The sequence below is a fragment of the Rattus norvegicus genome, chromosome 3 (assembly GCF_021556685.1).
Source record: "Rattus norvegicus strain SHRSP/BbbUtx chromosome 3, alternate assembly SHRSP_T2T, whole genome shotgun sequence".
NCBI classification, from domain to species: domain Eukaryota; kingdom Metazoa; phylum Chordata; class Mammalia; order Rodentia; family Muridae; genus Rattus; species Rattus norvegicus.
In genome coordinates, this window is record NC_141536.1 from 63969961 (window position 1) to 63994026 (window position 24066).

At 38.7% G+C, this 24066-nt stretch overlaps 1 protein-coding gene and 1 long non-coding RNA gene across 15 annotated transcripts in view; one reads left to right on the forward strand and one right to left on the reverse strand.

The window, feature by feature from the left end:
- The window catches only part of Pde1a (phosphodiesterase 1A), a 280465-nt gene that overhangs the window by 46346 nt on the left and 210053 nt on the right, over window positions 1–24066 (reverse strand). For 12 of the 14 annotated variants that reach the window (NM_001431467.1, NM_030871.2, NM_001431466.1 and 9 more), the window contains 4 exon segments: window positions 9728–9868; window positions 10806–10922; window positions 13899–13965; window positions 18149–18331. In NM_001431467.1, coding sequence (NP_001418396.1) covers window positions 9728–9868; window positions 10806–10922; window positions 13899–13965; window positions 18149–18331 — 508 coding nt within the window. 14 annotated transcript variants of the gene reach the window in all.
- Window positions 20795–24066, forward strand: part of LOC134486399 (uncharacterized) — a 50347-nt gene continuing 47075 nt past the window's right edge. The window contains exon 1 of the long non-coding RNA XR_015683637.1: window positions 20795–20832. This is a non-coding gene — a long non-coding RNA (uncharacterized LOC134486399). The remainder of the gene's footprint in view (window positions 20833–24066) is intronic.

Genomic DNA, 24066 nt, shown 5'->3' on the forward strand with positions numbered 1-24066 from the left:
CCTAAAACACAGATGTACGCATATACCCATGCATGCATATGCATATACACGCACACATACATACACATATACCCACATACATACACATACACATACACATGTATATTCATATATGTACACATGTACTCATACATATGTACATGCGTACACATACATGTGCACACACAAGCCCTGGTGAAGTGAACTGTTTACCTTCTGAGCTACAGTTCCTGTCAAAGTGGAATTAAAGAGTAATTCTGTGTGAGCTTTCAAAAGTTTAAAGTAAATTTATGTGCTGTTCCTATCAAAGGTTTGTCCAATATCTAATTACAGAGCAAATGCCATTTTACTACAGTTATTACTTTATGCTGCAAGGCATTAAATCTAGATGATGACAACTAGCATGTCCTAATTGATGGCACTTGAAGTATGAAAGCTCTGTATGGAGGCAGTGAGGTTCAGAACTAATGGGACTTAGTATAACCAGCTGCTTGGATCATGTACACACTCATTTGAGTCATTAAAAGGAAGAAAGTGAACGCAGTAATAGCCTGTTATAGACTGAACTGGGATGAGCCTCTAGAGTGCTCACTGAGTCCACCATGAAATGAGGAGGAATGAAAATTAAAAAGTTGGTACCCCAGAGACCCATTGTTTATTAGAGAAACACGTTTCCGAGGGAACAGAAATCACCTATCATCTTCAAACATCTCTTATTGATTATAGTTATAAATTTAACTGGTTAAAAAAAGCAATATTCAGCACATACCATAATAATATCAAGTATAAAGCTGCCTAAGTAAATTTAGAGATGGAATTGAATCACACTAGCTCATAATTATATAAAATTATTATCTTTGTAACTGTCAAATTGATTTTAAATGTATTTTGTTTTATTTTTTTACGTAATCTCTGCCTCCTACAAAAAGAAGTTTCTCCATGAACTCCACTTAATTAATACTGTGTTGTGTCCTTATTGATTCCGTTTATATGAGAAAATTTTGGAATATAGGAATCTTTACATTCAAGTGAAAATATCTTTTTTTATTAGTAAAAGTTGAATTTCAGAATAACTGCTAGCTCTTTCACAGCTGATAGATTTCTTACCAGTGGTGAATGTCGCTAAAGCTAAAAAATTATTCATGCTTGTAGATTTTAAAAATAATTCTGGAAGAAGTAAAAATATCAATATTTGCAGATGATATGATAGCATACTTAAGTGACCCCAAAAGTTACACCAGACAACTACTAAGCCTGATAAACAACTTCAGCAAAGTGGCTGGGAATAAAACTAACTCAAATAAATCAGTAGCCTTCCTCTACTCAAAGGATAAACAGGCTGAGAAAAAAATTAAGGGAATGACACCCTTCATAATAGTCCCAAATAACATAAACTACCTCAGTGTGACTCTAACCAAGCAAATGAAAGATCCATATGACAAGAACTTCAAGTCTCTGAAGCAAGAAATTGAAGAAGATCTCAGAAGATGGAAAGACCTCCCAAGCTCATGGATTGGCAGGATTAATATTGCAAAAATGGCCATTTTGCCAAAAGCAATCTACAGATTCAATGCAATCTCCATCAAAATTCTAACTCAATTCTTCATAGAGTTAGAAAGAGCACTTTGCAAATTCATTTGGAATAACAAAAAGCCCAGGATATCGAAACTATCCTCAACAATAAAAGAACTTCTGGGGAAATCACCATCCCTGACCTCAAGCAGTATTACAGAGCAATAGTGATTTAAAAAATGTATGTATTGGTATATAGACAGGCAAATAGACCAGTGGAATAGAATTGAAGACCCAGAAATGAACCCACACATCTATGGTCACTTGATCTTTGACAAAGGAGCTAAAACCACCCAATGGAAAAAAAGAGCATTTTTAACAAACGGCACTGGTTCAACTAGAGGTCAGCATGTATAAGAATGCAAATAGATCCATTTTTATCACCCTATACAAGGCTTAAATCCAAGTGGATCAAGTACCTCCATTTCAAACCAAATACACTCAAACTACTAGAAGAAAAAATGGGGAAGAGCCTTAAACACATAGGCACTGGGGAAATTTTCCTGAACAAAACATCAATGGCTTATGCTCTAAGATCAAGAATCGACAAATGGGACCTCATAAAACTGCAAAGCTTCTTTCTGTAAGGCAAAGAACACTGTCATTAGGACAAAATGGAAACCAACAGATTGGGAAAAGATCTTTACTAATTCTATGTCCCATAGAGGGCTAATATCCAAATTATACAAGAAGTTAGACTCCAGAGAGTCAAATAACCTTATTAAACCCTATTAAAAATGGGGTTCAGGGCTAAACAAAGAATTCTCAGCTAAGGAATAATGAATGGCTGAGAAGCACCTAAAGAAATGTTTAACATCTTTAGTCATAAGGGAAATGCAAATCAAAACAACCCTGAGATTCCACCTCACACTCTTCAGAAAGGCTAAGATAAAAACTCAGGCAACAGCAGATGCTAGCGAGGATGTGGAGAAAGAGGAACACTCCTCTATTGTTGTTAGGATTGCAAACTGGTACAACCATTCTGGAAATCAGTCTGGAAGCTCCTCAGAAAATTGGACATTGCCCTACCTGAGGACCCAGCTATACCTCTCTTGGGCATATACCCAAAAGATGCTCCACATACAACAAAGACACATGCTTCATTGTGTTCATAGCAGCCTTATTTATAATAGCCAGAACCTGGAACGAACCCAGATGCCCTTCAACAGAAGAATGGATACAGAAAATGTGGTACATCTAAACAATGGAGTACTACTCAGCTATCAAAAACAATGACTTCATGAAATTCATAGGCAAATGGATTGAACTAGAAAATATCATCCTGAGTGAGGTAAACCAATCACAGAAAAACACACATGGTATGCACTCACTGATAAGTGAATATTAGCCCCAAAGCTCAAATTACCCAAGATGCAAACCACAGATCACATGAAGCTCAAGAAGAAGGATGACCAAAATGCAGATGCTCCCACTCTTTCTTAAAAGGGGGAACAAAAATATCCAAAGGAGGGAATATGGAGGCAAAGTTTAGAGCAGTATCTGAAGGAATGGCCATTCAGAACCTGCCCTACATGTGGCCCATATATATACAGCCACCAAAAATAGGTAAGATTGATGAAGTTAAGACGTTTATAGTGACAGGAACCGGATATAGAGCTCTCCGAGAGACACAGCCAGAGCATGTCAAATATAGAGGTGAATGCTAGCAGCAAACCATTGAACTGAGAACGAGACCCCCGTTGAAGGAATTAGAGGAAGGATTGAAAGACTGAAGATACTTGCAATCCCATAACAACAGCAATGCCAACCACCCAGAGCTCCCAGGCACTAAACCCCTACCCAAAGACTACACATGGACTGACCTATGGCTCCAGCTGCATATGTAGCAGAAGATGGCTTTGTTGGGCACCAATGGAAGGAGAAGCCCTTGGTCCTGCCAAGGTTGGACCTCCAGTGTAGGGGAATGTCAGGGGGCGGGAAGGGGAGGTGGGTGGGAAGGGAACACCCTTATAGAAGAAGGGGGGATGGGATAGGGGACTTAAGTCCAGGAAACTGAGAAAGGGAATAACATTTGAAATGTAAATTAAAAAGTATCCAATAAAAGAAAAAAGATAAAAAAATTAATTCTGGGGACAAGCTAGGGCACACAAGGTCAGTTCATGCCACGCTTTCCATATGGATCAGAACCGAGTCCAACACTGGTCCTTGGTGGGCAGAAATCCCAGGTTAAAATGATGAGCTATGAGCAATGTAGATGCTGCACCTCAGCTAAGAGACAGTTTGTGTCCTAGAGGACGACTCAGGTAGACATATTCTCATGTGCAGAAGACAGTACTGACTTCTAACAGCTTACACAACAATGATAGGACAGGCAAGAGCTGTTGTTAATGGGCCTTGGAGACTCCATTATTCTTATACTTGTCCTATTTTTCACTCAGTAAATAAATATTTATATCTTTATGTTGGCTCGAAGCAAAGCTGAGTCCCATTGAACTGAGTCAATGTGCCAGAGGTCACCCAGTGACAAGACAGGAGATTCAGACAAAAAAGGATCACTGTTTCTTCTTCTTCTGTAGATCACAGGAAGTTTCATGGTTCCAGACATTTGTCTGTGTTTTAATAGTTCAAAAGCAAAGTAGCTAACTGAATTACCTGGACATATGAATGGGTGAAAGTTAAAAGAACTCTAAGCCTATGTTCACATTTAAATTGCTGTGTATGTATATGCATGTGCGTGATGAAATAGATGTTTAGTTTAGTCTGAGTAGAATTTTAGATCAGAAAATCATATTGACTTGGTTCTTAAAAGCATTTTTTTCCTTCAAAGCATTTTAAAGAGACATAATAACTATTTGAGCCTAAAGTGCTGGGGTTGACACTTGTTTTCGTCATCCTTTTGAAAAAACCTCCAGTAGTTTGCTATAATTTCACACAGAAATGTATTGCATTATGAAAGCTAAGAATAACATGGCTTGTATTAACAGTGATTTTCTTCCGGGTGCTGCACAAAGTGCTTTCTAGTGAGACTTAATGGCTCTTCATCACAAGCCTGTGAATTGGTCAGTATTATTAACTCCGTTTTAGTGAGGAGTTAATAGAGGCCAAAATGGAGAGCTAGCACACTAGAGGTGGCAGATAATGTTTTCATAGCTGGTGGCAGCCTCCTAAACCCACGCTCTTTCATACAGTATTCCCAAGGAAGCCATTACCACAGAACACGGGCTTCCTGCCACACTTTCTGCAGATTGATCAGAGAAAAATAGAGTCATCCCAAAGTGTGGGAGTTGGCATCGGGCCAGGCAGTGGGCTGCAAATTCCAAAGGAAAGATTGCAAGTTGCCTTTCTTTCTTCTTATTGAGCTCCTCAGAGAGAATGAAGGTCGCCACCTACCAAGTACAAAGTGCTCTGGGTATGGCCCTAGGATGACCTCATATTCAAAGAGACAGTTGGAGGTAGTTTGACATCACTCCATAGAGCAATGGCTCTTTAGCAAATGGATTTTCTGCACATCACTGTCACTGTGGCACAGGTTACAAGTTAATCAGGTGACAAAAGGAGAGAGAGGCGGGCAAGTGGCCTTGCCAACATCAAGTCCCTTTCTCTACTGCTGACTGACTGTTGTGACTGAGGGCTTCTCCTCTGACATTAACACACAGGAAGCTCCGTCACAATCCCTTTCAGCTGATGCTCCTCAGAACACCTTGCAGGTGACAGATGCATTAGTCACCTGACAGCCTTGGCCTGGAACTGGAGTGCTCTAGAAATGTCACTCTGATAAGAGGCCAGCTCAAAATAGCAGGGAATCAACTCAATGCTAAAAGGAGTGACCCAGTCTTTTCCATACCAAATCTGAAGAGTGACAAAGACTGGAGCAGGTTTAGCTGGTATCTGTAATGCGTTTTTGTTTTCAAAGACCTAAATGTTCATTTTTATGAAAATCAGTGTTCACCTATCACCATGCGAGAAAGCTTGTTAAAACTACATTTCCAAAACTGGCAAGTTGGTAGTGTGATCTCATTTTGACAAATTACAACACATTCATGAATTCATTTCACCTGAAAAAACTGTATCCCGTTGTAAAAACCACTCTCCCTTTTGCTTTAAGTGCGGTTTCTGGATCTTAGTCGAGACGAAATTAGGTTTGCCAGGAGACTAATTTTGTAATGGTCACACTAACGGGTGACCCCACTGATATTTTGCTGAAGAATGATTAAAATCGGAAGCCAGGTGTCACGCCAATTTTGTTAATATAAAGGAAGTTATGATCACATTTGTGGTTTTCTCAGGAGTGCCTCTGACCTGCACTAATGGCTTCATTTTCTTGGTATTGTGCCAGGGAGCAGAGACAGGGGCTCAGGCTTCAAGAGAACAGGAAAGGGCACTTGATGTGCTCAATAAATCCTTCGTGTAAGTCTGAGGCTAAAGGCACAAGGTGGATGAGGGGATGGGGAGGGCAGTGGGGAATTGGGATCAGGAGTAGGGAGGGCAGGAGAGAGGAGAGAAATTGGCAAGGGGCCATCTCTAGGATGTGACAGAGACCCAGACTGGGAGAGGGGAGCAGAGGTGGGTAGGGAAGGAGTCTATGGGGGTGACTAGCTTAGCCTCCCAGAACTGGGGGATATCGAACCTGAAGTGGTCACTTCCTATACCCAGGCAGGACTCCCAGTGGAAGGATAAGGACGGCAACCCACCCATGAATTCTTCGACCCAAAATGTGTCCTGCCTTCAAGATGTGCAAATACAAAAAGGAGCAGAGATGGGGAAATCCAACCAATGACTGGACCAAATTGAGATCAATGTCATGGACAAGAACCAACTTCTGACACTATTAATGACAGTGTCATTATTGGTAGTTATGCTTGCAGGCAGGAGCATAACTGTCCTCTGAGAGACTCCACGGAGAGACAGCCAAGGGAAAGAGAGACAGAAACCCACAGCCAAACATTAGATGAACCTTGGAGAGTCTTGTGGAGGAGTTGAGGGAAGGATTATGTAACCGGAAAAGGATAGGGACTCCACAGGAAGACCAATAGAGTCAAATAACCTAAACCCTTGGGGACCCCCATATACCGGACCACCAACTAAAGAGTAAGCATGGAGCTGTCCTAGGCCACCCACACAGATATGCAGCCTGGTCTTCATGTAGGTCCCCCAAAAACTGAAGTGCAAGCTATCACCGAATCTGTTGCTTGCCTTTGGACCCGGGTCTCCTAACTGAGCTTCCTTGTCTTTTGTCAGTGCGAGAGGATGTGCCTAGTCCTACAGTAACTTGATGTGCCATGGTGCAGTGATACCCAGAAGGAGCCTCCCCTTCTCAGAGGAGAAGGCAATGTGAGAGGAGCTGTATGTGTGCGTGAGGGGACTAGAAGGAGAGGGGGAGCTGATAATGGGATGTAAAGCAAAATGAATGAAAGAAGAAAGAAAGAAAGAAAGAAAGAAAGAAAGAAAGAAAGTCACACAGTGGATCTGAAATTCTCTGCTTGTCCACTAAGGAGACACCTTGTGTCTTTTCAGTGAAACTTTTGAACTTCTGAATAAAAAAGAATAAAAGAGGAGGTGCTTACTTGGGCCCCATGTCCTTGCAGTAAACAAAACAACAAAATGTGTTTGCACTGAGATATATTAGAAGATGATGAATCTCTGGCTGTGAGAGCACTTTGTTTTTTTGCTTTGTTTTGTTTTGTTTTCAGTTTTCTTCACGATTGAGCAGCTATTGAATTAGAGCAAAATAGGCTCTTCACCCACTTTCTCAGAGAGTTAATCACTCTACATGCTAAAGTGTGATTTAAATAAATATTTTTTCTAGTTAACATAAAAAACAATACATTCAGGAATGAGGGAATATCAAATATTTGAAAGAAAAGTCACCTCATCTTCAGTCAGGACAGAGGCATTAGAAATCAACAGGCAAGTGGAGAACCCTAAGGCTATGTGTCCCACAGAACAACACTTAGAATGGTCAGGAGGTCCCTATTTCTATTCTCTTATATCATGTGCACTAAAGAAAGAGAAAGCAGAACCTACCAGAAAGAACTGTGACAATGTTCTGAGATTTCCTGAACCAGAAGGTTTGGGGAAAGCTTAGGTACTGCACAGGGACACTCATTCAAGAGATACCAAGAGTCCTGAAAACACTGCTTTTAGGGCAGTTTCAAAGAGTGGGCATTTCTACAATGTAGTCAAAATTTAAACCATTCCTTAAGTACTCTTCTGAGCTTCCCACGACCACCTATGTGAACAAAGAGTCACAAGTGTGAGCCACCCTAGACCACAAGCCAGGGATGTCCTCAGCTGTCGCCAGCTATTGCAGCTAGCTGGCTGCAATCACAAGAGACACGTCAAACATGAGCCTCCCTGCTGGCACTCTCAACCTCAGGCCTTTGAGAGAAAAAAAAAACAAATTACTGTTTCAAGACACTATGTTTCGGATGAATTTCTTGCAGCAACAGAACATGGGACACAGGGCAGAAGAGAGATCTTCAAGGCATTGAAGGATCTGCAAAGTTTAGGAGACAAAGGAAAGCAAGGACTAAAAGACTATTTTGTCAATGTGTGAGGAACTGTGGGATTAAACCCTCATAAATGGATATTATATGTAGTGATCAACTGAATTAAGTTCAGAATGAGAAAATGCAACTGTGATGACTGCGTTAATTAATTACTTTTCCACCTTTGTTCATCTTAGAGCATCTTGTACCTGCTACACCTTGACAAACTAGGACTCTTTAAGAAGGCTTCAGAGAATTTTCTTGGGACCTTATCATGCAGAGGGAAGAGCTTGAGGGAAGTTCATGCATCCCATGTGGAGACTGGAATGGTATAGTTCTGAAACACCATATTACTGATAGGTTAGCTCCAATTCTGAGAAGAATTGTAACTCAAGTACTTAGCTCGAATAGATGCCACTCACAGGCATTAATGACATTATATTAGTAAACACTAGCACATAAGTAATTGAGAAGGCTCAGGACTGTAGGGTGACTCATGGCCCATCCTCCTCACTGCCCAAAGTAGTAGGTACTTCTTTTCTCTGTCCATTTATATCCTGAGCTGGAAGACACCACAAAGGTTCCAGACCTCCCACAATCTTCCCTACTGCTACCCTAATATCTGCATGCTGAACACCTTATTAATTAATTAATTAATTAATTCATTCATTCATTTGCTCCTGTGTAAAAGTCAGAAAGAAATGCCAGTAAAAGTTTATTTACATAATTCCCCCAACCCTCTGTAAGGATCTGTCTAGGATTAGCATTGGAAGCACAGAGAAACAGCCCTGAAGTTAAGTGAGGTAGAAAGGGAGTATTTATCTTTAACATATTCTGAAGACACAAGACTTCTCTGTGTCAATTATTTTGCTTTCTGGTTGATTCCTGTAAGACTAAAGAATTTACATAGAAAAGAATGGAGAAATAAACTATTCTTCAAGAGAGCATGCTGCATGGCCAGACAACAAAAAATGTATCCCATTGCAGCTTTGGAGGTTCCTTGTCTCATACACACACACACACACACACACACACACACACACACACACACACACACACACACACATATATATGTTCCTCTCTCTCTCCTTTGTGTTATGGCTTTTGGTTTCGTGTTTTTATGGAATTCTTAAGTGTGCAAATGAAAGAGTCTCTGTGTTTATGTTTCTTGTGCCTTTTCTTGGGTTCTTTTTTTTCTATGTGTTTGATATATATATATATATATATATATATATATATCGTTTTTGTTCTATTCCAATGGTTTAGTTTTTGTTTTATCATATCATATTATATTATATCATATTATTACCCTCAGAAGCCTGCTTGTTTTCTAATGAGAGACATAAAGGGGTGGATCCACTTGGGAGATAAGATGGGTGAAATTGGGAGGAGTAGAGAGAAGGGAAACCATAATTATTCTATGTGATAAAAAATTCATTTGTAATAAAAGGAAACCAAGTACAAGCAAAAAATGTTCTACAGTTCAAATTTAAAAAAAACCTAACATATCAAACGCATATTAATTGACCTTTAAGTATGTTTTCTTCCACAGAATTCAAATACTTCCTGAAAAAAGCATAACTAGTTTGTAAAACCCCAGTGATTTTTACATGTGTGTTAGAGATATATATGATTTGTATACATATTTGTTCATGGCACGAGGATCTCAGGAGAATGGTGTGTGCTGTCTCCATGCCAATATACTTCATTTATAAAGGGTTTCTTACCATGATACCTGTATGAAGCATTATGTAATGCACAGTTTGAGTGACATCAGCTGCATGGACCAAATTATGATACGGATTTTTGTGCTTGCTGTAACCAACTTCTAAAGCTTCTGCAAAGGCAATTAGGCAAGAAACAGGAATCTGTGGAAAGCAACAGTTATGATCACATTGTGGCCAAAGTTGTTACGCTACATAAGTAAGAGCACAGTGCTCAAAAATGAAACAAATATTAATAAGTCAAATATGGACACTAATTTCAAGTTCAATGTGATTAGTGTTGAAAAATCACATTATTGATAGATTAGCTTTCAATTTGGAGGGCTGTAACAGATGAAGTATCTCATACCATTTATCTGCCATTTTATATACTTCATAAGTCAAGAATAAAGACTAGTTCTTAAAAGTATAAAATGCTTAAATACAAGCAGCAAGTAGTAACATTCCCATCTGTAGGAGAAAATCTGTGGCCTCCCAGTACTTTCCAGCTCTTACAATGCCATGATCCCCCAGCAAATAAAAGCTAGAGCCTCAGACTCCTCAAAAATCTCAGTCAAATCTGTTGCTCACATGCTTCTAAGTGGAGCCAATTTAAAGACCCATCGTTTCAATCTATAAAAAGCTTCCAGTTAGATGTGGTACTGGCATCCCAGGCTGTACATGTACATCCCAGGTACAGTGCTCCCATGGCTGAGTCAAGAAGACCATTTGAGATGATTCTGGGCTACGTGGCAAATTCAGTTACCTTGGGCTACATAAAAAGACAATGCCTCAATATTAAAAAGGAAAAGGCTTTTGTGTAGTACGTGGACACTAAAATCTACTTCTTCAAAACACAGTTTCCACCCTGATAGTATTCTATGAGGATTCCAGGGATGCCTGTATCTCGCTGGGATAAACTGTCTTCTCATGATGCACAGACACGTCAGTGAGTAGTGGTTTCATCAGACGGTGAGCTCATACCGCCAACCTGTGACCTGCTCAGTCAACCTGAAGGCATTGTCAATGGCTCAGTGTTTTGTATTGTCATTCTTATTCACATAACCGATTCTCTAAGCATCTCACTGTTGACGATTCTGACCTTGAAGCGGTTGATAAGATCATATCTGGTAAATAGTTCATAAATCATAAACTTCAGACTATGCTCCCCGCTTGCTTCATTTAAGGCAAATACATCAAAAGACCATTTATCAACTTCCTGTAGAAAAGAGAGCAAATATTTTAGATAGCAAGAACATACAATTGTGCTGCTTTTCACCAAAACTTATTTAACACATGAATCACTGAACACACAACATGAAAGACTGCAGCTGGACGTGCCAAACTACATTGTACTGACGGAGTCTGTTGTGACCGAGCTTCAGGAGTGTGGCTGTCACGCATCACACAGCACCAAGGTTTTCCCTCCAGTGCCAGGGTGATGAAGCTGATGTAGTAAACTTGGGAACAGTCTGATGCTGCCTTCATCTTTTTCTCCCTCTGACTTCCTGTCATAAATCATGCTCTAGAATGGCCCCTAGTAACTAGGCATTATCACTAGTGTATGGATGATGTCAGTTGAGGAGGGCTAGAAGGGAAAATAGTCAAGATCTATGTTTCACTCATCCAGCCATCTGCTTCTTTGGTATTTCAGCATAAAGAGTCAGTAGTTTAGCTTAAAGCATAGATATTATCTGTTGTTTGAGGTGGGGGGGGGAATTCCAGAGGGAAGCAGAGCCTTACCCTCCCTCACATGATCTAGGCTGACTCACTTATAGAGATAGTGAGAACTAGAAGTGGCTCATTTGATTGAGATGAGGGTTAGTAACATTACTACTTCATGCAGTTCTTGGGGGACATAGACAGGTCTATAGGAAAGACGACATCACTGGGTACGCAGCTCCTCTCAGTGCCACTGGGAGCAGGAAGTAGGAATATCTGCCAGCACAGTCACCACATGGTTTTGCTGAAGAAGATTTAACCTTATTTTGTTCTAAAGAAGATCTTGCATGTCAGTAATGAAGGCCGGTGAGCAGGTGAGCATACACACACACACACACACACACACACACACACACACACACAAACACACACACACACACGTAGATTTAGTGTTGGATAGTAAGTGGACAGTTAAATCAATGATTAATGATTAATTATATATGTGTGTCAACACCATCAGAGTCTCTTTCCTTTATGCAAACATTGCTATGGGAGCCGATTTTTTATGCTGCGAGATGCTGAAACTAAATAAAACACCTGATGAAGCCTCTTTAAAAATCTGTCCCATGAAATGCAACAGTGATAGCTTCCAGTGGTACTTTAAATACTTCATTATCTATGTGTCAGGCCTCATGCAGGCTTTTCTATCCATATGGAGGGTAGAGAGCAACCTTAAAGGAGAAGGTTCTCTCCTTTAAATGGGTTCCGGGAATTAAATTCTGGTCACCAAACTCCTTTTACCACTGAATCATCTTGCCAGCCATTTTTAATCACTTAAAATAAAATGCCAATTAATTCTTTGTTTACTTGCATGCAGTGGTTTAATGCCTCCTATTTGGCTGCAATATGATGCCTAGGCACTCACTTTTACCTCTTTGTAAATTAAAAATCTAATGCTCTTGCTAGAAGGAGTTCAAGCATTGGTAAAGCTTAATGGACAATAAATCTTTTATAAAATTTCAAAGCTAATAAGGAAGAGCAGGCACGTACATTCAAGGTTTCCAGTTAGAAGTTGGAAAATGAATTGTGGCTCCCTACACTTCACGTGGGCTTTACAAGCAGTTGTGGTTTACACTTGCCACCTGCAGCAGATGTCTAGCACCAATGAGGCCAGACTGACACGGAGGATTCTCAGAAAACACATTCACTGAAACGCTCTTTGCTCTGCAATGCATATGCCCTTGACCTTGCACTTTATGTGGTTTTAATAAACTACATTTTACAAAGCGACTATGCTTTTATCCTAAAATGCTTTAGTTGTTTTTTAAGCAAACAATTTAAAAATAAACAAACAAGATGGTTTTCTTATGCATAGTTGAAGAAATAATAAGAGTGGCAAAAATCGGTCAAAATGGAGTAGTAGTTAACATATTGAAGAGGTGTGAGATTTACATGCTTGTCTTCATTGTAGCTTTGGAAACATGGATATATTAACACACATCATAAAAAATGAATGGTCTTTTAAAATTAATAAATCAGCAGAGAGGATGCTTGGGACAAAAGGAAAACACATTAAAAAATGGACATTGAAAATTAAATAGGAACCCTCCCTTCAAAACAGACAAACAGAAGTAAAGTAAGCCAAAATCTCTTGGATAATGTAAGGAAACCACCATAAGGTTGTTTTTAGGGTCAAAGTTGAGTCCTCACAACCAAATTAAGAGACAGGAAAAAATGAAAAGGGAAGAAATGAGAAGAGAAGAGAAGAGGAGAGGAGAGGAGAGGAGAGGAGAGGAGAGGAGAGGAGAGGAGAGGAGAGGAGAAGTGGAGAAGAGGAGAGAAGTGGAGAAGAGAAGAAAAATGGAGTTAAGAAGAAAAGCCCTACAAAACTTCCTTCAGAAGAAACAACTATGAGTAAGGTACACCCATGTAATTCATGCCCCATGTGTAAAATGGAGATGTATGAACCAGTAGCTTCCTCAGGCAGACTCTCACTCCTGGTCATTTCCAGCACACACAACACTACAATCACACTTGAGGCATGGGACAGGGCCATCCCAGGAAGCCAGACACAAGACAGAAGAGTTTGGTTTTTGTTTGTTAATTACTGTATCAATTTTACAATTTCTCAGACTTTAAGATCTTAAATAATTTTCTTCTTTATATTTTGTTATTTAAACACATACTAAAACACCTTTATAAGGCATAATATAAGCATAAGAAGATATGAATATTCTTGGAATAGCGAGTGACATTTCAAGTGTAATTCAAGAACCAAGTAACTGACGCTTGAAGGAAAAGCTCACACATGATGTGTGTCGATTGGTATTAACTTTAGCACAAGTCAGATGTCATGTGACTCTATGGTGAATTGAGACTTGGTTGCTTTGCATTTAACAGATGCATAAAATAATTTTCATGTTGTAGTAGGTAGGCTGCAGCAAAGACCTGCTCTCACATTTATCCTAAGCACTGGGAATAAAATAAATCTATGTGATCACTTTACAAAGAAAAATAGTTGAAATTATTTCACCTTGAGTGTCACTATGACAGCTGCAGGATATGTCAAACCAACCATGTGATAGTTCTTCCTGTACATCCTAAAAAAGACAAAATAATTGCATATGTTAACATTCATTTGCTCAACACTTTCAACTGTTTTCTCAAATGTCAGGGAAGGACAACTTTATGTTTCTTCACCCTTCTTCCCCACTGTGACAGTGGCGATAATAACCACTATTGTTTCTTTCGTTGACAAGGCTGATAGCATTTGTCCACTCACAGTGACTCTGGGAAGTGATCTTAGCTTTCACACATGGACAGTTTTTTCCTGAACTCCCTGCAATTAACAGGGTGACAGTACTTTCCGTGTACAGTGACACTTTTCACAAGCCACCCCATCTGTGACAGCAGAATAATCTTGTTTCATGACCATTTGGGTGCTAAAAGTTTTACAATAGAGGTGAAATAGCATGAACATGCTTGTCTGTCTTTCTTCCTTCCTTCCTTCCTTCCTTCCTTCCTTTCTTTCTTCCTTTCTTTCTATTTATCTATCTGCCTGCCTATCTATCTATCTATCTATCTATCTATCTATCTATCTATCTATCTATCTATCTCAGAATGGTTACTATCAAAGGGAAACAGCATCATCACAATTTACACAGCTCTTTGTGGTTAAGGATATAAAGCTTATATTGACAAGAATAACTTAAGACTGTTCAAATCATCATCCAATATTATTTAGGAATACTTATTATTCTAAGAAAATATTCTCTCCATTTCTCTAATCATATAAACATACTTTTATATATTTGTAACATGTTTGCCTTTTGATGGGAAGCTAATCTGATATATAATTTAAAGGGAAGCTAAACAAAACAGAAGGTAGCGTCTAGTAAGGAGGACCCTAACACAACTGTCTTCTATCTGGAAGTATGGAAGGTTTGTGACTATTCCCCAAGGTTCTGGAAAGAAATGTTCAAGTATCAATGAGCTGTAGTCCTTAGATTGTATTGCCATGCATCCCTCCCTTCCCCAGATAAAAGGAAAACATGTACTTTGATTAAATACAAGAGATGTTGTTAATATTACAAATAATCAAGAGGAGAATATTCTGCATTTTTATTTTCAAAATAAAAATCATTGTGAAAACATATGGATATTTTCGAATCCATGGTCTATGTGTTAAAATCCAGAAAATACATTGCTGTGCAAAACCAATGATTTTTTTATATAATAGTAAAAAACAAGGGATTTATCATGCTTTCATTTTAAATACCTTAAGGGAGCTAAGTTGAAAATTTTTTTGATCATCCTACCCTTTCTTGAAAGAGCATCTCCACGTTTCCACCGACTCACCACCCCTCTCCTTTCCTCTCTCCATTTCATGCTTACTTGAAATAATCATGAGCTACTTTTAGATATGCGTGGTCCATATGGTGACAAACTTCTTCATTGAAAGACCTCAGTACACTTTGCAATTAAGGTGTTTTTATTAATTACCCTGTGCAGATAAGTGTAATTATTCCAATCCTGCAGAGCAAAGAAAGTGCACAACAGAGGTCCCAAATATCAATTACTGTCAATAAAGACACCTAGTTGTGGATTTAAAGGAAGGAAACAATCTTTATCTACGCAGTTTATCTATAATTATCATGAGGAGAAGAGGGAAGGGGTGGAAGAAAGGGCATGACCAGGGAAATAATCAATACAAAAGCTAATACAGGCACTGTGAGCATTCAGTCGTATTCAGCAGTATGACTTCCTGGCACAGGAAGGGAGAGAGGATGGAAAAGCACAGAGAACCCGTGCTTTGGATTATAAGTTAGCCACTTGGTAGCTGTGTGGCATCAGGAACAATCTTTAATAGTTCATTCATAAAGGGGGACTCATAAGCGTTCTGTGAAGAGCAGAGAATGTAAATGCTGCACACAATCTAATAAACGCCCAGCAGAAGATAGCTCGCATCACTATATGGTAACCACATTCGTTATCCAACTGTCACGTAACGATCCTTGGGCCCTGTGACCGCTCTTACATCACTGAGTTTTCTAGATTGAGAAATAGGCTGTGAACATATTACTTATTGTACGGAATGAAAGGACACAAAGATGATTGCCCTCTTAAAGTAATTAAAAAATACTCCCCCCATTACCCTACTCCCTTACCTTCCTAACCCTATCTTCAGGCACAGAAATATAAAATTATAAATTTTATATTCTAGCAAATGTAATTCCATCAAATAAAAAAGGAAATCATCATGACTGCTCCAGGACCTCTTTGTGGAGCTGACTTTCACTTTGTTAAACAGGGGACCTGCCATACGTCTTAGAAAAGGAGTAAGGAATTTCCTGGAAATACAAGAAGTGGTAACGTCCAAGTGAAATGACAATGGGTTGTTTTTAAAACTATAAAATATAATTCCAAACTTTAGAAAGAAAGAAACACTCTTCTCATTGCTGTACAAGATAACATTTCACCAAATAATTACCAGAACCTGTTGAGCTACTGAATCTTGAGGGGAATCATTGCAGCAGAAGCAACAAGACTTAGATTTTCAGGATTGAAGGTAATTACTTTTGAAAATTCAAAATAAGCATATCAATAATGGGGATTCGACTTTGATAGATAAAGATTTTATTTCTAAATACTTTAAGCATGTTAATTTGTGATAGTTAACTTGTTAAGTAGTTATTTCTATTTGGAAATGATATTTGGTTGACGTTGCATATAAATGAACAGAAACACATCAGGTCAACATATGAATCCTGAATTCATAACTTTGTCTCACACAGATGCACACTCAGATCAGACCCACAGTTTGCACTGGTTTTCAGCTTGCCAAGGTTTGCAATATTTAGAAGGAAGATAACCCACATTCCTTCAGTAGGCCAAGCATGGTGCTCAGTCTGAGACTCTGAAATACTGCTCAGATGTCTCTAATTTGATGCCATGGGAAATCAATAACACTCATACCAAAGGAATAGGATGGTAGACATTCTCCTCAGCCCCGTCTCCTTGCTTTGCACTTCTGTTAGAATAAATCTATGCACCAGACAAAGTAGGATCCTACCACCAATTAGAGTACCCTTATCCATTTATCGAAGTCAATCAGATGTCGGTAAGAAGCTTGCAAAGTAATTTGAATGATCACTCATTGCAGGCTCTACAGTTGTGTCCTCCCGAAATAAGCCATTAGGAGCTTTATCCCAATTGTCCTCACATGTCTTTAAACTGCAGTTTCAATAGCGCTCCTGTTATACTGTCTGTTTACATTTTGAAAATCCAGTCTCCTTTCCACTGCGCTTTTGTTGGAAATGATGTTCCAAAATATTGAGAGATGAAGGAAATGGCCAGAACTCACGTACACGTAAAGGGTGCTGAACTTGAGTAGGATAATACAAGTCTCTCCAGAGGCAGGAGAATTGATAATTCAAGGCCAGCCTGGCCTAACCAGTCACTGTCTCAAAAATAATGCCCTGATAAACAATAGAACTGTTACCTGTTCTTCAGTCCTGTCAGCTTCAATAATACTGAACTTGCCACTTTACATACAATTAATATACTCTTTCTAATCTGAGGGATTCCTGATAAGTGTTTTGCCGTTTTGTCAGACATATTTTATAATTGGCATTTGCGTAGTTTTAATTCTGAAACATCTCATTTTATAGAAAAAAAAGAGTAGCCTTTTTCTCTTAAAAAGCAAATACCATACAAAGCTTGGCCATATTATCATGTATAAACACTGAAAACCCTGGTGATGCCCATGGTATCAGGGAATCTTCTTTTAGCAACGCAAATGCTAAAAAAAACTAAGTTCTCCAAAGCCGAAGTGAGAGAGATTTCATCTCATGATGGAAACCGGGAAAGAGGGAAAAGAATCTTTACTATTTAGGACAAAAGGACTCATTTGACTTTGAAATAAAGAAATCCGTTATAGGATCCATTTTATGAGTGATTGCATTTTATTTACTTAAAATTAATTGCTAAAATATGGACATGTTAGAAATGTTTGTAACTAGATATCCTCACGAGTGTGCTTCCTGATGGGTATGATTTCAATCTTCCTGTCATCCAAATAGAATTTAAAAAAAAAAAAAAAGCAAGGCAAGCGGCTTCTGTTCTAGGCATAATAATCAGAAGGCCAAAGCGGTCGCTCTAGTTAGACCTGTGCTGGCCTGTGTCCTCCGAAGTGTTATATGGACCCCTCGAGCTTCATACTACACACACTTGCTGACCTTCAGATTCTCCCAGCTTGGGATGTGAACCACGTGGCTTACTTGCCTTTCCACAAAAATCCCAGCCTGGACAGCGTGGACAATGCTGCGAAACTTCGGTTTTTCCTCGGGTTTCTTTTTCGTCATCCCCATTTTCCGTGTAAAGGTTGAAGCCAACCAGTCCCGGACTTCCGAAGGAACCGAGTCGGTCTGAATGTCGCTGAGCTCATCCTCAGTATCCAGAAGCCTCCTACAAATAATACGCACAGGATAAGCACTGGGGAATGGGAGCAAAGACTAACCAGGAATCAAACATCTAACTGTTTTCTTTGTTCTGTTTTGCATGTTTTTTTTTAAAATGGCACATACTTCTCTAATTATTCCTTAACGTGAACGGTTTCTAAAAATCAAGTTAACATTTGGAAAGCTCTTTAAGTTTTCGAGCTGATCACTTGCTGAAGGCATCAAATGATACAAGAAAGCATCTGCTGCTTCCCAAATATTGATGGAAAGTATTATCCGTGGTTAAGTTTTGTTGTCAATCTCACTAATACACCACCCTAATGGTGATTCACTCAAAGGAAGGAACAAAATTCATAAACAAGTGAGTGCTACTTATTTTTCCAGGAAGCAAGTAGAATGGAAAGAAAAGGAGGTTGAGGTTATAAAAACTCTTATATTTCTTTTTCTACATAGTACAGATGGTAAGTGCTGTTTGAATTTTTGAGGGTTTCCCCAAGTCATTCATGTATACTGTTTCATTGAGTAAGTTCTTCTAAATTAATTAAATAATTTAAGAATTCTAAGTGTCTTTAAAACAATATCATTGCATATTTAACAACATTAAAAAAATTATAAAGGGGGCTGGAGAGATGACTCAGTGGTTAGCAGCACTGACTGCTCTTCCGGAGGTCCCGAGTTCAAATCCCAGCAACGACACGGTAGCTTACAACCATCTGTAATGAGATCTTCTGGTGTGTCTGAAGACAACTATAGTATGTTTATATATAATAAATAAATAAATCTTAAAAAATAAAAAATCATAAAGGAAGAAACAAGGCCAGCGAGATGATTCAACGGGTACAGGACTTGCCATGCTTGCCTTGAAAGCCTGAAGCCCTGAGTTCAAGCCCTAGATCCATGTGAAAAGAAAGTTGTCCTTAGACTGATATTCACATGTGTATTGTGTCATTTATTCACCCATACTATGCACTCACACAGACACAGGCACACACACAGACACACACACACACACACACACACACACATCATATATACTCACATCAACACAATAAATACAAATTTAAAATAGAGATAAATGTGTTGGAGTTTGTTTTTGACCATTCATGGGGAATTAATGATGTTCTCTTCTCCCTTGGGTACACATACCAGCACATGCTCAAGTCCCATTTATAAAATATCAGGTTGTTTGCTCTTTCATGTATACCTTAAATCAGTTCTTCATTCCACATAACATTAATAATATATGCCATCTATATCAAATATCTGCCACACTGTGTTATTTAGGGAAAATGACCAAAAAAAAAAAAGATTTTACACATTCAGTCCCTATGTAATTTCATTTCCCAGATATTTCTAATGCTTAGCTATTTGAGCCCACAGTGATGGTGTACAAGAATTAAAAGGGTTATGCTGAAGCTCATCTCAAGAGACTGAGATCCTCAAAGGAGGAGGAACACTGCTAGTTGAGAGCTGATTTAACATTAGGGTGGAGATTTCATGGGTTTAGAAATTCTTACCAGGACCCAAGTGCAGGAGGATTTCAAGTTTGAGGCCAACCTGGGCCAGCTTCAAATGAGACCTTTTCCCAAAGAAAACAAAACAGAACTGCTGCCCAAGGCCATCAACAGAGTTAGTGTCACAGTGTGTAGTATTAACTTCTGGGAAGTGATGTGGACTGGTTAATAAGGATCAATAGCCACCACAGAGAAGGGTTCTGAGAAAATACATTGATTGAACTCCTATGGAAGTCTGTAACTGAGAACTTCCTAAAGACGTAAACTGGAAACAATAAATGAAAGATTTTCCCTAAATACAAACACAGCTACATGTACCACTACAGAACAGAACTAGCTAGTCCTGACTTCTGAATTGGCCATTTCCTCGACTACACCTGATCAATAATCCAGATACCCATGGCCTACCTTAGCTTTGACCTCTGTGTTCTTTTAATCACCATGACCTTTTAAATGGTCCCCTCCATGTGTTGTTTCCTTCAGTGCACACACATACACACACATAATACTTATTTTTCATGATATTTAATAAGCATACATGCATTTATGAAACATTGTAGTAGAAATAAACACTACTTAAGGGCTGGGATTAGAGAACTACATGTACACACAAGACAAAAGACATACAACTGAGTAATCGTACTGATTGATACTCACTTTGTGATTGTTTCAAGTTTTTTTTTCTTCTTATGTTTTAATGACTTTGGTCTACTAATAGAACACCGACATCGTAATTTCAAGTAAAATTCTTTTTTGGATTTTTTGGGCATTTCAAGTTAGATTCCTTAGCCCATTTTAGTTATAATACTATACTACAAGCCTTGACATCTTCATTACTTAAAGATTATGCCATTTCTATTTTATGGAGCAATCCCCCACATCTACAGAGCAGGGCAGGTGGAGCAGGAGCCATTGTGATGCAATCATGTGATGTCATTGTGTTCTTCTCATTCTTCTCTCCCTGTTCTTACCAGCTGGTGAAACAGAATGCCAGGTGGGTGGTCCCCATTGCCTGTTTTGCTATCACTAATTGGTATTGGGGATTTAAAGGCTATGTATCCTAAACTCACAAACTGCCCCAAACAGATAGTTGGATTAGACAAAGTGGACATAAAGATATAGTGAGCCTCACTGGAATGAATTACTCTGGCCATTTGTAGTTGTAATGCATGCAGATCTTTCTTGAGAAGGAATGTGTGACTTCAGGGAAAGGAATGGTCTATATTTATTATAGAATAAAGGAATAAAGGAAGTAAGTGTCAAAAGACGAAGGCATGGGACACGACATTGTATAAAGAACAGGCAAATCTTGAAACAACAACAAACAATTCTCTAGTAATTGATGCAGCAAAGGGAGGAGGGTGGGGTATGGTGCCTAGTTATGTATTTAAATGCTGACCTAGATGTTTCTACGAAGATACTTTTTTCTTCATGTGAACATGGAGCACAGTAAATAACCCTTCAAAATATGGATAGGCCTTATTGAAGCATTTGAAAGCCTTAAAGAAAAAAGATGGAGTTACCTTAAAGAGAAAATTCTGAATTGGGGTGACTCAAAGATTCAAGACTATAGCGTTAATTCTCTTTAATTTCCAGCTTGCTGGCCTACTTTTCTGATTGCAGATAGTCGTTAAGACATTCTTCCTTTCCTCTCTCCTGTATGAATAGTGTAGAATAACTACTAGTGTAGATTTTAAGTCAGATACAAAGTAAGGTCTTGGTCCTGTATTAATATTGCTCTCTGGTAGCATATTGTTCTTAGTTCTGGTTTTAATATATGAAGAAAAATCCTTATATAAACTAAACCTTTAAACACAATATTTTTAGTTCTGTCAAAATTATTGGTAACCTATAAAATGATGAAAAATTGAAATATTCTTGGCATTTTATTGAAGACCTTTAATTCTAAGACTCGGGAGACAGAAGCAGGTGAGTCTATGTGAGATCAAGGCCTGCCTGGTATATGTAGTGAGTTTCAGGTGAACAAGGGCCAAATCAAAAGGCCCTGTCTCAAAATAGATAGATAGATAGATGGGTAGATGGGTAGATGGGTAGATGGGTAGATGGGTAGATGGGTAGATACATAGGTAGATGGGTAGATAAATAGGTAGATGGGTAGATGATAGGTAGATAGGTAGATAGGTAGGTAAGTAAAGATCAGTAGATAGGTAAATAGATAGATAGATAGATAGATAGATAGATAGATAGATAGATAGATAGATAGATAGATAGATAGATGGATGGTTCTATTATTCACACTTCAAAGGAAAGAAACCAAATGGAGAAGAGAGTAAGTATATAATTATAACAGGAAATGTTGCTTTAAATAATATCATCAGAGATAATTTGTACGCCTGAAAAACTGTATAGGAAAAGTGTTTGTGATAACTCCCTACCTATAAAAGTCCAGAGACACTAGTCCATATTATATTATGATATGAACTATCCCATGACATGATAACTATTGGTGTATTTTCCTTAGAAATTCATAAAGAGCCCTGTACAGGAAAGAAATGATAGGGTAGGCATATGTGTAATATGCCATCACTGTTGACCTCATTTCACTCTTTGTCATGATGTTTTCAGTCCCATTGGGAGTCAGCAAAGATTAAAGAGAGGTTCTCAGACAAAGGCTATGTGTAGAAAATGGACCAGGGAACCAAGAAAAACTGACCTTGCATCCGATCAGTGATCAAGTGATCCTTTGGAGTTATTTATAGGCCAAAATTTCTCTCCGAATAAGATGACACATTTCCCAAAGGGCTTATATTTTGAACTAGAAAGTTTGAAGGGGAAGGGAAATAAAGAAAGGGGCAACCTCGGAAGGAGAGGTCATGGGATTTTGACTCTTACAATTATATGTCAGTGAAAATATTTCTGTCTGTAGGGGACTCTTGGAAATTAGTCACAGCCAAGGAAACACAGCCATTTCCAGGAAGTTGGTGGCCACAACTGAACCTAAAGTATTACACTTTAAATGATAGGAGTGATTAGGAGAGACTGGCTTCTCAAGTTCGAATTTTTCTTTTCCTTCCATGCCATTAGTATGAAAAATGATCTATTTGAAGAAGAAATTAACTCATCCCTTCCATCTCTAATGTTTGATGAGTCCAGAGCAGGAACATAACTTTTCTATGTGAGACAGAATTATTATTTTGATGTCATGTATCTGGTGAACAAACTGTGTCCTACACTTCTATTTTACAATGTTTCCCAGAAAGCTTACCAGTTGACTTAAAATGCAAACTGTCATCTCCTTGTGTGATGAGACTGAACCAGCCTGGTTGTGTCTGTCTTGCTGCCCTTACTGTTCAGGCTCTCACTTTCTATGCCTTATTTATAAATCACAAAATGCTTCCCAGTAACAATGCTGAACATGATAAAAAATAAGTCTAGCATATTATACCTGAAAAAGATATAGAGAAAGACTCCAAATGTGTTTTGTCTTAGAAACTTGTCACCTCTAAGGAGGAACATGTTCCCAAAAGGCCATCCTTGACACCCTGCCTTAGAAGTCGGTGTTCAGGGGAACAATACTCTCATCTAGTGCTAAGGGGGAGGCTGAACTCACATCCTCTATGTGGTACCATTCTTGAACACTTGCAAGGTGGGGTAGGAGAATCTCCTCTGTCTATTGTATACAACATCTTGTGTAGTCAGTGGTTCCCATGTAATGTTTCCAGAGGAACCCATTAATGTTATTTTATTAAACTAACAATGTCTGTGTTATGAGTTGACGAACATGTTTTCTTCCGTTTGCCTATTCACCGAAGAAACTTGGGACATGACTCTAGTCTTTCACTCAAACTTCAGAACTCTATAACACAGATACAGATAAAGATTTGAACCAATGCTATCGTTTATATTCTGTACCAGGAAAAAAGGACAAAATTTAGCTTATTCAGTTCTCAAGATACTACCTTGGGGAAGATTCTTGCTTTTGTCTATCTTAGTGATTAATAAAAGAAGCATATGCATTTAAGAGATTGACTCAGTCAGTGGACATGACAACATCTGAGTTGCAGAGTCTGAGTCTTTACCTGTTAAAATTTGTTCACTTTAAGTGTATGGTTCCCTTTCAAAGTTCAAAGTCCCCATTCAGTCGATAATTCCAGCAGTGATTATTCTCCATCCTCTCTAGACTTTGAAATTTAGAGTTAAAAATAATCGTTAAAAATGTTTGGCTGAGGGGTTGGGGATTTAGCTCAGTGGTAGAGCGCTTGCCTAG